General features: G+C 42.9%; 1 protein-coding gene across 7 annotated transcripts in view; it reads left to right on the top strand.

Annotated features, from left to right (window-relative positions):
• Positions 1-15,339, top strand: part of RGS6 (regulator of G protein signaling 6) — a 491,454-nt gene that overhangs the window by 414,286 nt on the left and 61,829 nt on the right. For all 7 annotated transcript variants that reach the window (XM_074997137.1, XM_074997135.1, XM_074997141.1 and 4 more), the window contains 5 exons: positions 201-282; positions 483-557; positions 2,473-2,571; positions 5,151-5,212; positions 12,663-12,773. In XM_074997137.1, the coding sequence (XP_074853238.1) occupies positions 201-282; positions 483-557; positions 2,473-2,571; positions 5,151-5,212; positions 12,663-12,773 (429 nt within the window). The remainder of the gene's footprint in view (positions 1-200; positions 283-482; positions 558-2,472; positions 2,572-5,150; positions 5,213-12,662; positions 12,774-15,339) is intronic.

The following is a 15,339-nucleotide window of genomic DNA, read 5'->3' as shown; positions in this document are numbered from 1 at the left end:
AGAAGTTTATATTTGCTGCACAAGATACAGCGAATCACTTAGCATCTTGGCAATCTGACATTTCTGAATGGAAAAATGTGTCACTAGAATGGGAGTACAAGATGCTGCTGGCAAGTGTGTGCAAAATCCAGTGTGAAATTGTGGGCAAGTCAGAAGAGTGAAGTCATGAATTGTTTCATTTCTTTACTTTTTCCTCTCAGAATTGACAGAAAAAAGGATAAAACTGAACGGAAAATTCTGGACAGCCAAGAGAGAGCATTTTGGGATGTGCACAGACCAGTGGTAAGGTTACATTATGCAGTTACTGATTAAGAAATGGTTTATAGTACACACTATAAAGAAAGCATTTTGAAAAAAATACTAATATGTATTTGTGCCACAACCAAAGGACAAAAATCATTTTTAGTATTGCTTTCCGGCAGGAGGAGGTGCTATATATGTTATTAGCATCAGTGGTAATATTATGAATGTCCCTTTCTTAGCCAGGCTGTGTGAACACAACAGAAATGGACATCAGAAAATGTCGCCGTATGAAAAACCCACAGAAGGTCAAAAAGGTCAGTTGTAGTTTGGGGTTTGTTTTGTGTTTTTTTTCAAAATATTGAGAACTATGAATCATAAAAATTAGGGTTGGAAGAGATCTGAGAATGTTATCTGATCCATACCCACCCCACAAAAGGAGGACCAACCCCGACTGAAGTGCTCCAGCCATCGCTTTGTCATGCCTCATCTTAAAAGCCAGTAATTATGGAGATTCCACCACTTCCCTAGGCAACCCATTCCACTGCTTTACCAGCCTCCTAGTGAAGTAAATTTTCCTAATATCCAACCTTAAACATACCACACTGCTCTACACCTACAGTATGTTGCATACTTCAGAGGAGAATTTCACAGTAATTTACAAATATTAGTTGAGCCTCCACATTTGTAGGTATGTTTATTATGTTCACTTTACAAATGAACAGATACCAGAGTAAGTCCTGGCAGAACTGAGAACAATAATTGGGAGTTCTGACTCCCAGACCCATGTGGTAGCCCCTAGACAGGATTTTTTCAAATTAAAGACCCTATTATTTTTTTTGCTTTTACCTGGGATAGTCGTCATCTTTATTTAGGGACCATGGAGCTCCCCTTTTAAACAAATATATCTAAACAAATGAACTGTTGCATACCAGCATGATGGTCCTGAACATGTCAATATGCTGGCTATAAAATGTCATCACAGCCATTCAATGTTTCAGACAAATGTCAAATAAAGAAAAAAAATTGAACAAGATAATGCTTGTTTTTGCAATCAGTACTTGACAAATGCATGACCAGTGAATTTGACGGTACTTTTTTTTGATAGTTTTTGTTCTTTGTTAAGGTTTTTGGAAAACTTGGATCATTAACACCAAAAATAACCCTTTTTTCAGTCTACCAAAGCCTCAGGGTTAAAAGTTATTTCCCTAAATTCTCTTTAAGTTGTGTAGGTCATAATTAAATTAGGGATGAATTTCCAACCCTATATTTTCCTTTCCTCCCTGTCTCATGCTGCATTTACACTGTGCCCTTAACTCAAAATGAGATACGCAATTTGCCCTATGCAAATTGCGTATCCTACTTCGAGTTAATTTCAGAATATGCTATTTCACCATTTGGTGCTGTCTACACAGAACCCACTGTTGAAATACTGTGCTATTTCGAGGCATCCCTTACTCCTCCTGCAATGAGGATGGATGCCGAAGGATGCCGAAATAGCGTGCCCAGTATTTCAAAAAATATTTTAAAATACTGGGCACGTTTCATAGACACGGAGTAGCTATTTCCAGATACCTCAGTATCCCAAAATAGCTCTGCAGTGTAAATGTAGCATCAGTTACCGATCTTAAACACACACACATCACTTCACACATGCAGCAGTCTCCTTGAAGTGTCACTTCTCAAGTATAAATGTCTCCATTCATTGTGGAAATGCTATAAACTTGTGGAGTATAGCATAAGGCAGTTGTTTTAGGTCTAAATATGTGTTTCAGACATAATAAATGGAGGGCTTGAGTGACTGACTGAAATGAGAGCGTTTTATAATAAGCGAGCAGATATTGAGGAATTTTGAAGTGAGAGTCACAGATTCTTAATAAAAAGGTAAATAATAGCAGAGTTGAAGCCTTTATGAAGCTTGTCTTTTTGATGAAGTGCAAAAGCTTCCCTTGTGCAACTGACATATTAAGATAGGGAATCACAAGGAAAACCTTCTTCTGTACCTGTAATTATCAAGCAGAGACCTTTCATTAACACAGCTACAGCTATTCACCATTCAGATATATGTAAATACAGTCACATTTATAAACTTTGTTCCAGATTTAACAATTATTGGTCTCTGAAAAGGTAAGCAGTAGAAAGGTGCTGACTAATACTAGATGTTTTCTTGCACGGATTTTTCTTATGTTTATAACAACAAAGATCTGTAATTTCTCATGTCATTTGTTTCAGTCAGTATATGGGGTTACAGAAGATTCTCAGTCCCAAAGCCCTGTACATATGCCTTCCCAACCTGTGCGAAAAACTACAAAAGAGGATTTCCGAAAACAGGCAAGTAGACTGCCTTAGAACAACTCCTCCAAAAGCTAAGTACATACTTTTCAAAAAGACATTTATATTTAGATTGAAATACCTGCAGGGCCAGAAATATTTTTCCTGATGAAAATGAGAACTGCAAGGTAATGTTGGCATGCTTTGAACAAAGTAGCTTGTATCAAAAGCTAGATAGGGAAGGGGACATGCAGTTACATTGAGATGAATGTCACGGGCCATATTCTCCTTCCAAACCAACCAAGTGGCTCTTAAACCCAAAATTCCAGTCTCCTCACCTGCCCACAGACACTCTTTCCCATAAAACGTTAAAATTAACTGCCACACAGATTTGTAAGTACTTGTCTTTTAAATATGTTCCAGTCACTCATTCAATCAGAGAGCAAATACAATGTGACTTTGGAATACGGTGACCATCCATCCCGTATTAGGCAGGACGGTCCCATATTTAGGGAGTCAAAAAGAGGTCCCAACTTATCTTTTAAATGGGACCAGTTGTCCCATATTTGACCATCCCTGGTGACCTTTGCCTGTGCTGGCTGGAGACTCGCAGGGCTCTTTTCCAGGCACTGCCATTTTAAAATATAGCTCCCCGCCTGGTGCACCACTGGGATGCCACTGCCAGCCCCGGCCTTGCTCAGGTGCCTGGTTAGGCTGCAGACAGAACGGGGGGGTGGGGGGCGGGCAGGAAAGTTGGGGCTGGAGCAGGGTAGCTGGGGCCATTGCAGTGCAGGGCTGGGGCCATCGCCAGAGCCCCCTTCACCCCCAGTCCCTGCTGCAGGGCTGAGGTGGAGCCAGAGCCCTATTGCATCCGGAGCCCTGCACAGCCTGGGGGCAAAGCCCCCCCCCCCCCAAACTCCGGTCACATCATGGGGCCATGGCTGGAGCCCTGTATGATGCGGGGGGGTGGGGGGGCCTGGACCTCCAGTGGGGCCGGAGCCCCCCTTCTGGAGTCCCACCTCAGGGCTGGGTTGGAGATGGGGTGGCCCCTGCTGTGGATCTGGGACCAGAGCTCTGTGGGGCACAAGAGCGGAGCCACCCCCTGCCCCCCAACCCTCACCTCATCACAGGGCCAGGGCCAGAACCTTGTACTGTGTGGGGCTGAGGCCCCACCAGACATCCTGCAGGAGTGAAGCCCCCCACACTGGAGCCTTGTGCAGCATGGGGCTAGGGCCAGAGCCCCTCTGGAGTCTGCAGCACTGAGCCCTGAAGAACCTGCCACAGGCTTGTTTCGCTCCCCAGCCCCAGTGGTCTGGGGGTGGGTGGGCTGGTGGGTGTGTTCTAGCTGGAAGGGAGGGCACAGAAGCAGGCTGGAGTTTGGGCATTTGGGTGGGAGGTAAAGTGCCGCAGAAGGGTGCAGCCATTGCCTGATGAAGGGTGACCATCTGTCCTGTTTTAGCTGGGACAATCCCTGCCCCCAGGGTGTCCTGTATTTAGGCTGGAGGAATGTGGTCACCCTTCTTTGGAAGCCCACAACATGCCTTCAATAGTGGCAACACAAACCATTTGTGAACAACCCACACTCTGAAAATTATTTGCCCAAAATAGTTGTCAAGAATGTATGAATGCATTCAGTGAAAATCAGGATGGAAACTGCCACTCCCACCCCCATTTCTCTCCCCACCCCCCTTGCCAAAAACTCAACCAAATTTATAACAAATTGTATATAAGGTGGTATTGAAAAGGGAGGAGGATTTTTGCAAGGCAGCTGGAGGTTCTGCTCATTCAGTACATATTCCACAGGCAGGCTTCCAGGGAACTGGAATAAAAGCTGTTTTCTGTAGTAGAACCCCTGGGGAAGGCATGTACAGTACCAGCAAAGTGAAGCAAGAGCTGAATATTAAGGAGTACCTCAGTAATTTTCGAAAACCCTCCAAGGCAAAGCCAACCTGCCGAATGCCAGCAGGGAAGGGCAACTTACATGTCCCTGTTCCAGCACAAGTCATCCTGTCCCGCTATTGTGGTTTCTGACATGTGAGAGAGAACAGATGTTTACTCCTTGCAAACTGATATATCAGTTGAAATGCAAAGCTGTGACTGCTTTGTGACAACCAGTGGATGTTTTAGACAGGAGCACCAGAACATGGGTAGAGGAATGTGGGAGGGGGCCACTGAGCCAGAACTGTGCCCCACACTCTGTTCCTCCTTTCCTCCTGGGTTCCCATTCCCCCTTGTCCCTTGAGGCCCTGTGTCTGGTCAGAGTGCCTGAGAAGAGCCTTCTGGGGCACACCACCTAGGGCAGATGGTAGGTCTGGGGCTCCCTCCAGCAGTCTAGGCTTCCTAAGTGGCTCTTACCATTGTCCAGCTTTGGGGGTGGGTGGGGAACAGGGGGCGGGTCTCCTTAGCCTCCCCACTCCTTGCCAAGTCCCACCTTAGCCCACAACTGGGAAGAGACTGTACTTCATGGCAGGGGAGGAGCTGATCACAGTCCCTGCCACCACCTCTATGCACCTGCTTGAGGCTCCTACACCCACGTTAGAAAGTGGGGACCCTTGCTCACCAGGGTCCTTGCTTCCAGCACCCATGGCTCTAAATCTGCTGGGTTGTTAATCCCTTGTAATTGTCATCTCTTTCCCCAGATAACCTTTCTGAACGTGCAGATAGACAGACACTGTTTAAAAATGTCCAAAGTAGCTGAAAGGTAAACATCTTGATTTGCATTATTATAGTACTCTCTTGTAGTCTTTGTATTTCTGTTTCTTTGTCTCAGATGATCAAATCTGACATTTTTCCATAACGGTTGTGTGCAAGGTGATGTACAAAGGATGATAACACTTCCACTTCCCTTACTAAATTTCCCAAATTCATTTTATACAAAATATAATTAGGTTTTTAATTGCTCTTTACTCCTGTTAGTCAGCACAGCTCTGGGAGAAAAAGCTGGATTCTCTTCTGAGTCACACATGTATAAAATTTCCAATGCAATTTCAATTGCAGGGCCGGATTCTATCCTGATTTACAGCTTTCCAGCCTCATCAAAGACACTTGGGTTCCATGTGTGCAAACCAGGCCAATATTTTAAGACAATGGTTATCAAACAAAGAGATTTGTACCTCTGGGAATATGCAGAGGTCTTCCAAGGGGTACATCAACTCATCTCGAAATTTACCTGGTGTTACAAAAGCCTGTGTTAAAAGCACTGGCAAAGCCAGTCCAAACTATAATTTCTTGTAATGACTCCTTTATACTGCTCTATGTATGCTCTGAATGTGAGTAAAACACTTACATTCCAATCCATCTATTTTATAACTATATGATAAAGGGGGGGGGCTAATTAGTTTTTCAGTAATAGTATGCTGACACATTTTTGTCTGATTTTGTAAGCGAGCAGTTTAAGTGAGGGAGTAGGCAAGACTACTCAAACTCCTGAAGGATCTATAGTAATCAAGGAAGGTTGACAGATAGTCTGTGAAGTCTTTAGGGTCACAAAGATGCAGATGATGGCAAAATTTGTCCAGTGAAATATCTGTTGCTGGTGATCAGAGTTGCCCAGTGCAGGGATTCCGGGAGGAGGTCGGGATGGCACTGGTCATGTGCCCTTGCTCTGCCCATGGCCTTCCCTTCCCCACACGTGTTCCACCACCGCCCTGCCAGTGCCTCACCCATGCCCGACACTCTCCCACCCCTTCCCCTGCTGTGCCTATGCTCACCTCTTCCACTGGAAGTGCCATACCACTTCTGGAGATTGCAGAAGCACTCCCACCTCCTTCTGTGGAGCAGTATGGGCCAAGAGCAACATGAGCTAGGAAGCTCATGCTGCTCTTAAGCTACGCCATGCTGGGAAAGGGACAGGACTAGTCCTTCACTCACCGTAAGTGGGGCCGCACTGACAGTGAGTTTTGGTGGTTTTTTGGGGGAGGGGGGTGGGAGGGGTAACACAAGGAGTGCGTGTGGCCCCCTGGGCACCTCTGTGTGTCGCCTAAGGTAATGATGAAGCATGAGCCATGAAAGAACCTGCTTGAATTTAACATTCCAGTGTGTGAGGCTGCAGAGCTGGCTGCTAGAAACGTCTTAGTTACTTGTAAACAGAGCAAATTTACAATAGAATCTTTTACCCCAATAGGGATCCCCACAGTGCCAGTAGAGTTGTTTTGCAATGCGGAACTGTACTGTAATCTAAAGCAATGGACCAAGGGTCATTGTATTTTATGCAGGACCCAGTAGAGGCTGGTCTTTTATGGGAAAAGAATTAAATAATTGCGAAATGGGAATTTGCTGTGTTTAAAACAAATTGAAAAGACTTTACCCTGAAAACAGAACAGCTCCTGGGTTCAACATTTTTATAGTGAATTAGACAAATTAGGAAAGGGCGTAATTGAAAGTAAGTCCCCTGTCGGGTCATCAAAACTAACCATTTAAATGGAAAGTAATTACAAAGAAAATGTTCAAATGTTTCATAGGACCTTTTTGATATTTTGCTGCATTGAAAATGATTACATCCATATTTATGCTCTAGGCTTTTTAAATTTGTTCTTCTCATTGGCCGTTAGGAGCTGAATGTTGTGCTTTATAGTAAAGGTCAATTTGCAGAGATTTCATGCATAATGATGTTGATGTCATGAGGCAGTTGCAACCTCCAGACAGACAGGCAATTTGTAGGCAAACAAGGTTTTTTTTGTTGGTTTGCTTGTTTTTGTAGTTTTTCAATAATTATATTATTTCTGGAGGATAAAGTTAGTGAAAAATAATTAATTTATTAATATTGAACAAACATGTTCCTCAGGTAGACCTGAACGGTCATTAAGAATAGCTGTATTTGTTACTGTCAAGTTTTTAATATGTGACTAGTGATTTTGATTGGAGATAGACAGGAAATCATATCCTGTCCAGTGAGAATTTTAGAGATTGACATTTTCCCAATCACAAATTGGGAGAAGTCAAAATCTCAAACTTGTTTACAAATGGATAATCTGGGAAAAAATTCAGATCAGGCCAACTGAAGTATTTTGTTTCAATAATTTCAAAATGCTTTGTTTTATTTCAGCAAGAGATTAATATTCAAAAGGGCTTTTGTTTCTATTTTTAACTAAAATTTCAAAATACGTTTTAAACGAAACAGCCTTTTCTTTCAAAGTGTTCTTGTGCTATTGATTTGGTGTATGCAATCTGGTCAGGCCAAGCAAGAGTTTTCCATATCAATAAAGCTCACAGTGTGAAAACCACAAGAAAGAAGACCTCTGTAGATCATTGTCCTTGTCCTGATGTATACAATCTGAAGCCTACCTTACTCCCACTGAAGTCGTCATGTGTTGTACTATTTACCAGATATAACTATAAGACATAAGGAAACTAGATACAGTAGACCCTCCAAGTTACAAATACCTCAAGGCTGGAGGTTATTTGTAACTCTGAACAAAACATCATGGTTGTTCTTCCAGAAGTCACAACCAAACATTGGCAGTACAGCTTTGAAATTTTGTTATGCAGAAGCAAAATGCAGCTTTCCCTTTTCTGGTAGTTTGTTTAACACAACACTGTATTGTATTTGCCTTTTTAAAAATCTCCCTGCTTCTTCCTGATCATGTTTTTCCAAATGAGGTGTGTGGTGGATTGATCAGCATGTTCATAACTCTGATGTTCTACTGTAACAGGCACTGGAAGTCAGGGAGAAAGATGAGAGTTACCTATGAGGTTACTTTAGTTGGTTACATATGTCTTTTAGAGTCAAATTTTGAGATTTGTTCTGGCATTTAAGGCATTGGGAATGGGGCCAGAAAGAGAATTCCAAACTGAATGAAGCAGCAAGACCAAAGCAGGTGAAAACAATGAAAAGAGTGACAAGTTACATAGCTGGGCAGGAGAGAACAGTTGAGAAGGAATGAGCTCATGTGACCATCAATCCATGTTGTTCCTCAAGTCAGCATGTACACACAAGGACCAGTTCTGTTGAGGAAGAAGTTGCCATTATGACAGCCACTGTCATAGTAAATTCACATGTGGAGAGATTAATTCAGCTGATGGTGCTGCAATTTAGCATGCTACAGCACAATGGAGATTTCTTTCCTGTGATTTCCTTTGACAGCTGAATACTGACAGCAGCACCCTGCGCAACACCAACTGGCAGGTTTTCTGCTTAGTATAAAGGGATTTCAGGACAGCCCTGAGAGAACTTTGGGGTAGAGGGAGGGGATAAAGGAAACAAGTTGCACTGTTAGCGGGACACAGAATGCTCCAGCCACTCAGTCTTCATGGGCCTTGTGCTCTAACTCCCACAGGGTGTTGATATCTGAAATACTCTCCTCCAAGGGTTCTGGAGCCTGGGCTCCAGCCCAAGCCCAAATTATTAGATCACAAACAATCATCCCCTTAGCCTGAGCAGCTGGCACAGGCCACCCCAGGTGTCTCATTGCAGTGCAGACCTACCTGGAATCAAATAAATCATGAAATGTGCTGATCACGGGCAGTTTAATCCTGCGTGATGTTGAGCACTCCTGCAAGATGTTGAACACCTTCAATTCTAATTGAAACCAGTGGGCATTAAGGCCACTCAGCACCATCCAGGGTCCAGCAAGAGCTGAGAAGCCCCCCAGATCAAGATGGAGCACTGTACGCTAGAACTTATGGTCTCTTTGGAACAACCCTCCATTCCCAAGATGGCAGCTATAGTTTCCTTCTCTAAATACTTTATGGTACTTGGCTACAAGATGAGTGTCAATACATTCTTCAGTTGAATGAAGTTTGGATGTATTCAACAGAACGTCTCTAAAGAGGAGCCTGATTCTGTCTCCCTTATACTAGTTGTATAATGGTACAAATCACTGACTTTAATTGACTTTTGCTTCTGATTTAATTGACTTTTGCTCCTGGCCAGTGATCAGCCCTATGTTGTTCATCATTCCAGAAATATCATTCTGGGGTGCACTAAGAGGATTGTTGTATGAGACACACAGGAGGTATATTGTTCTGGTCTACATGGCAGTGCAAGGTTTCAGCTGTAGTACTGGATTCAGTTTTGTGTGCCACGCTTCAAGAAAGGTTTTGGAAAAATGGAGAGACTCCAGAGAAGAGAGAACCTGATCTTTTAGAGAAGGTTAAAGAAATTGGGTGTTTAGTTTTGAGAAAAGAAAACTGAAGTGAGGAAAGTGGTAAGTTTTCAAATATGTTAAGGGCTCCTATAAAGTAGACAGTGATCAGCTGTTCACCATGTCCACTTGTGGTAGGACAGGAAGTAATTGGCTTAGTCTGCAGCCAGGGGAATTTAGGTTAGAAGTTAGGAGAAACTCTCTAACTGTGAAGGAGAAACTCTCTAACTGTGAAGTTAAATACTGGCCTAGGTTAGTGAAGAAGGCTATAGTATCTCCATCACTGGAGGTTTTTAAGGATACATTAGACAAATACCTGACAAAGGTGGTCTAGACATAGATGATCCTGTCTGAGTCCAGAAGAAAAGACAAAATGTAGGTTCCTTTTGGCCCTAGGTTTCCATGATTCTCTGCTGATCTGTCCAGCGCAGCAATTCTTGAGGGAACAAAAATATTGCTTTGTTGCTATATATGCCACAAATACTCAGTGAAGAGTTCTCTTTCCTCCCTCCACAATTTTTTTCTCCACTTGACCCACCCCTGACAGCTGGCTTTAGGATCTGGGTGCCTTAAGTGAAGTTACTGTTCAGCTCACAAATTCCACCCAATCCTTTCCAGTGTTTGAACTTTCTTGTTTGCGTTCTGATATTGCATGAATGTGTATTGGTACAAGAACATCCTGTAGTGCCACTCCATTGTAATGACAAGTGAAGTAAATCTGAGCCTCTTCAAATGAACTGCAAGCTCCTTTCCTGTGATCTGGGAACCAGAACCATGGGGGAGTATCTTGTAGCCTCCCAGATCTTTGTCACCTATGCCGTGAGTGTTGTAAAACCCCTGCATTAGTAGTATCCTTGTGAATGTGTGTGTAAGAAATGCCTACCACTATTGTTGCACACCTCAGTGAAGTATAACCACTGCATCTTCTACAGGTTGAACATTTCTAGTCCGACACCTTTGGGACCTGACTGGTGCCAAATGAGAGAATTTGCCAAAACATGGGAGCTCAATATTGCCTATCCACATTACCAACACTTCCACTGCTTACTGGGTTCTTAGGAGACATTTAGTGGTAAAATAGAACTAAATAACAGCACAGAACACTGAGAGCCAGGACTGTAAACAAACTTTATGGGATCGGGAGAAACTTGGCCACAACCATCATAAGTGGATATCTAGCTAACTAAAATCATGTCTGGCGACAAATGTTGCTGGATTCAAGAGTGTCGGATTAGAGGGGTTCAACCTGTACCAGAATTATATTACATCACTTGAAAGGCCAAAAGCCCTAGTTTACATTTCTTTTCCTTAGGATTGCCTGTGCCTATAACTTAATTTAGATGAGCAGTGATCGAGTTGTTGTTGATAAGCTGAATCAGCAAAGGGCACTTAGCCCATGTTCTATTTAATTTTAATTTAATTTTTGCTGCAATTTGTGGCGCCTGCAATGCATTCTCATTATTTTATTAGGAGCCATTTAACTTTCACAGCAGAGTGCACCTGATTGATTTTTTTGGACTTTCTCTCCAATTTCCATCTCTGGGATTGCTGCTTTCTGAAAGTGGATACCAGTCAACTGGATGTCTCTTGGTCCTCCAACCCCTAACCCTCAGCAGTCCTGAAATGTAATTAATGAAATGAGATAAGGCAGCATGGAACTGGATGCCCTGAGGGTCTATTGGTACCTGCTGCAGTAACAAAGTGTGTGATTTTAATGCCTTCTGACAACAGCTAGGTCCAAAAAAGAGGAGTGGGGAGTAGGACAGGTCCGAGCAACTTTCTGGTTTCAGTGACACTATCAATAAAGGGTTCTTCTCATTGCTGTCTGTCCTCTTCAGAGCGGAAAGACCTGGACAAGCACAATTAGACTGTAGCAGTAAGATGCAATAAAACATGTTTATCTTATTTAATTAACATCTATCTTGGATTGAATAGAGCTGGACAAATAACACAAATAAAAAAATCATCCATGACTATTCAGCAGCTTGGATTAAATGAATTTCCATTAGCTGCTTTCATCTTCATAATGTGAATTGCCCCTCCCCCCCTGCAGATATTTGATTGATTGAGTTCTTCTCACAAACTGTTCCCACAAGGGGAATTCCCAAGATGTTTTTCCAAATATAGAGCAATAAAAAGTATGATATGCGCCTCAGAGCTAACCCGTCATAAGTCTGTGTGTATAATATAAAATATTTATAATATAAACAAAATATTTCAACAAAATATCAATCACATCATTTCAGGTAATAATTGAGGGATTTGCAAGCCGCTGGTGAATATTCTATGAGAAGAAAAAGAAACATAATTAGCTGAATAACATATTATGAATGATTTACTCAGATCTAATAGAAACACAGCTCAAAAACTGCCCTGCTCAAGAGGACAGCATGATGCTGAGCTTCTTGCATATTAATTTATGGAGCTGTACCACCATGTACACAATTTTTTATTTTTTAAAATTGAGATTGTTAAAGGGTACAAATACTATTTATTGTATTGCAATAAAGTGTAGCATCTGCAGCTCCTTTGTGCTAGATACTGCAAGAAAGATGGCTTATGCCCCGAAGAGTTTACACTCTAAAACTCTGACCCTGAATACATCTGCACTCATGCTTAACTTTATGCCTGGTGTATAATTCCATTTAAATCAATAAAACTACTCAGCATGGATAAAGTTTAGTATGTGCAGAAGATTGTGCTGGATTGAGGCCTAGAAACAAAATGAGACAAGAAGTGGGTACAATGGACTGGGGGGGCATATGGTATTCATGTGATCACCATGAAAAGCATTGGCTGCACACACCCGCTGCCTAACCACTACTGAGTTTTCCCATGGTGTGAACCACAGCAGGTGTGAATTTTAAGGAGAACAATGTGGTGGCTTTGTGAAGTTTTCTAGAGAGTGACTTCCATGTGTAAAAGATGACATGGGACAAAGCATCAAGTGCTTGTTGGAAAATTTGACCAATATGTAAAACTAAAAAGAAAATTGTTGAAGAACTGTAGTTTGTTAATGTTCACATAAGCATCTCGGCCACTTTCTTTTCTTTCTTTCCCCTGTCCTAGTTTAATAACTTACTCAGACCAGTACATTGAATATGATCCATTTATAACTCCTGCTGAACCTTCCAATCCCTGGATAAGCGATGACACTGCTTTATGGGACATAGAAATGAGGTAAGAAGTGGAAATTCCATGGAAATTATGACTAATATTGAAGCATTCCTTTCATTTTATATGCACTGCGCTCTCTCTGTGACCCAGATGGACAGTGTTGCGTACACATGTAAGTGCATAGGTCACACAAGTTTGCAAGAAATAAGGACTCATGCTCTTTTTTCTTTTCCTGAGTTACGTTAGATGTCCACAGAGAGGGCTGGGCCTTTCTTGTTTGTTTTTCTATTCTATGGCATGTAATAAATATGTGAAAAAGTAAAAGAAAGAGGCTACGTCTACACTAGCACGCTACGTCAAAGTAGCCTATTTCCATGTAAGAACATGGAAATAGGCTACTTTGACACGTATCGTCTGCACGTCCTCCAGGGCTGGTGCTGTCAATGTTCAACATTGAAGTAGCGATGGAGAACATGGAAAGGAGCCACCCTGGAAGGAAATGCGGAGCGTCCACACACACACAAGTGCTCCCTGTCAAAATAAGGGGCCAGCAAAGCCCCAAGCCACTCCCTTAAAGGGCCCCTCCCAGACACACTCGGCCTGCACAACATGAGATCCACAGAGCTGACAACTGGTTGCAGACCCTGTGAATGTAGCATGGACCCCCAGCTGCAACAGCAGCCGCCAGAAGCCCTGGGATAAGGGCTGCTGCGTGCAGTGACCATAGAGCCCCAAAGGGGCTGGATAGAGCGTCTCTCAACCCCTCAGCTGATGGCCGCCATGGAGGACCCTGCTATTTCGAAGTAGCGGGATGCGGATCATCTACATACGCCCTACTTCGACGTTCAATGTCAAAGTACAGCACTATTCCCATCTTTGGATGGGAATAGTGATTTCGATGTCTAGCCACCTAACGTCAATTTCAACGTCAAAATAGCACACGGCACGTGTAGATGCGACGTGTGGTATTTCAATGTTGCGCCAGCTACTTCGAAGTAGCCGGCTAGTGTAGATGCACCCAGAGTGTAGTTTGATTCCCCACTCTGTGCACATTTGTAGTTCTTTATATCCTTGAAAAATGGGTGCAGTGCAGTTTTGCTAAACCAGAATGGTTATGTTATAAACACTTTGCACTGGTGTTAATGACTACACAAGATTCACGGCTGAATAAAGTTAAGCCAGTGTCTTTATTTCTTCAGCTCACAATGACAGTAGCTCTTGAACTAGAATCATCATGTCTGAGCATAGGTTTAGCAGTTGCATGAGGCTGCATTCAGAGGTGCTCTGAGTATCTAGTCCTCCTCCCCAGGGCATACTGGTTGAAAAACACTAGTTTAAATGCTACTAGTCTACGTGATCATATTTGATACTTAACATCGTGTCATGCTTAATCAGATACTTCTCAAATGGGTTCACAGTGTGGGCCACATTTAAATATATTGCTATTCTCCCAGATACCTCTCTTCTAATCTGCAGTAGCAGACACCACCTCTTCCCATTTGCAAATATGCGATATCCCTGATGCAACTCTAGAAATCCCTGCTGTGGAACAGTAAGGGATTTCTAACAATAAAGGAAGGATTTAGGGGAGGATTTTCAAAGGTGACTAGTGGTTTTGTGTGCTTCTATTTTTGGGTGTCCATCCTAAGGCCCCTTAAAAAGGCCTGATTTTCAGATGGTTGAGTGTCCTTTCAAGTGTATTTGGTTGGGCACTAAAAAAAAAATCTTAATCACCTTTAAAAATCTTAGCCTAACGGTATTTTAAGCTAATTTGTGATGTAGTTTTACAGATGAAAAGACTCCTGAACCATTCGACCCACCAGCTCTTTGTGGACCAGCTGTGGTTTATGTATCAGCAGTGGTTTGAGCACCATGATTTGAAAAGCTTTGCCTTGTACAACATGAAGGTACTAAGGAACATGTGTTGTTTACAATGTTACTATAGCCATGCTGGTCCCAGGATATTAGAGAAACAGGAAGGGCGAGAAATATCTTTTACTGGACCCAATGCTGCTCATGAAAGAGACAAAATCTTTTTGAGCATGGGAGCTCATCAGAAGTTGATCTAATGAAAGATATTACCTCACCTGCCTTGTGTCTCTAAGGAATGTTTGAAAAAAATGCAGGGCGAACAGTCATACAAGGATCAGACAGCGTGATGGACACCTATCATATTGTAGCATGAATAAAACACTTTATGGGAAGCTGACCTTTCAAAAATCAGCATTGTCCTGTATTCTTCACATAAGCTGTGTCTACACGTGCACGCTACTTCGAAGTAGCGGCACTAACTTCGACATAGCGCCCATCACGGCTACACGCGTCGGGCGCTATTTCGAAGTTAACTTCGACGTTAGGCGGTGAGACATCGAAGTCGCTAACCTCATGAGGGGATCGGAATAGTGCCCTACTTCGACGTTGAACGTCGAAGTAGGGCACTATTCCGATCCCCTCATGAGGTTAGCGACTTCGACGTTCAACGTTCAACGTCGAAGTAGGGACCGTGTAGACGATCCCTTCATGAGGTTAGCGACTTCGACGTTCAACGTTCAACGTCGAATTAGGGACCGTGTAGACGATCCGCGTCCCTCAACGTCGAAATTGCCGGGTCTTCCATGGTGGCCATCAG

The sequence above is a fragment of the Carettochelys insculpta genome, chromosome 6 (genome assembly GCF_033958435.1).
Source record: "Carettochelys insculpta isolate YL-2023 chromosome 6, ASM3395843v1, whole genome shotgun sequence".
Classification (NCBI taxonomy): domain Eukaryota; kingdom Metazoa; phylum Chordata; order Testudines; family Carettochelyidae; genus Carettochelys; species Carettochelys insculpta.
Note: the sequence above shows the minus strand (reverse complement) of the source record. Positions and strands in the feature narration are given on the sequence as shown.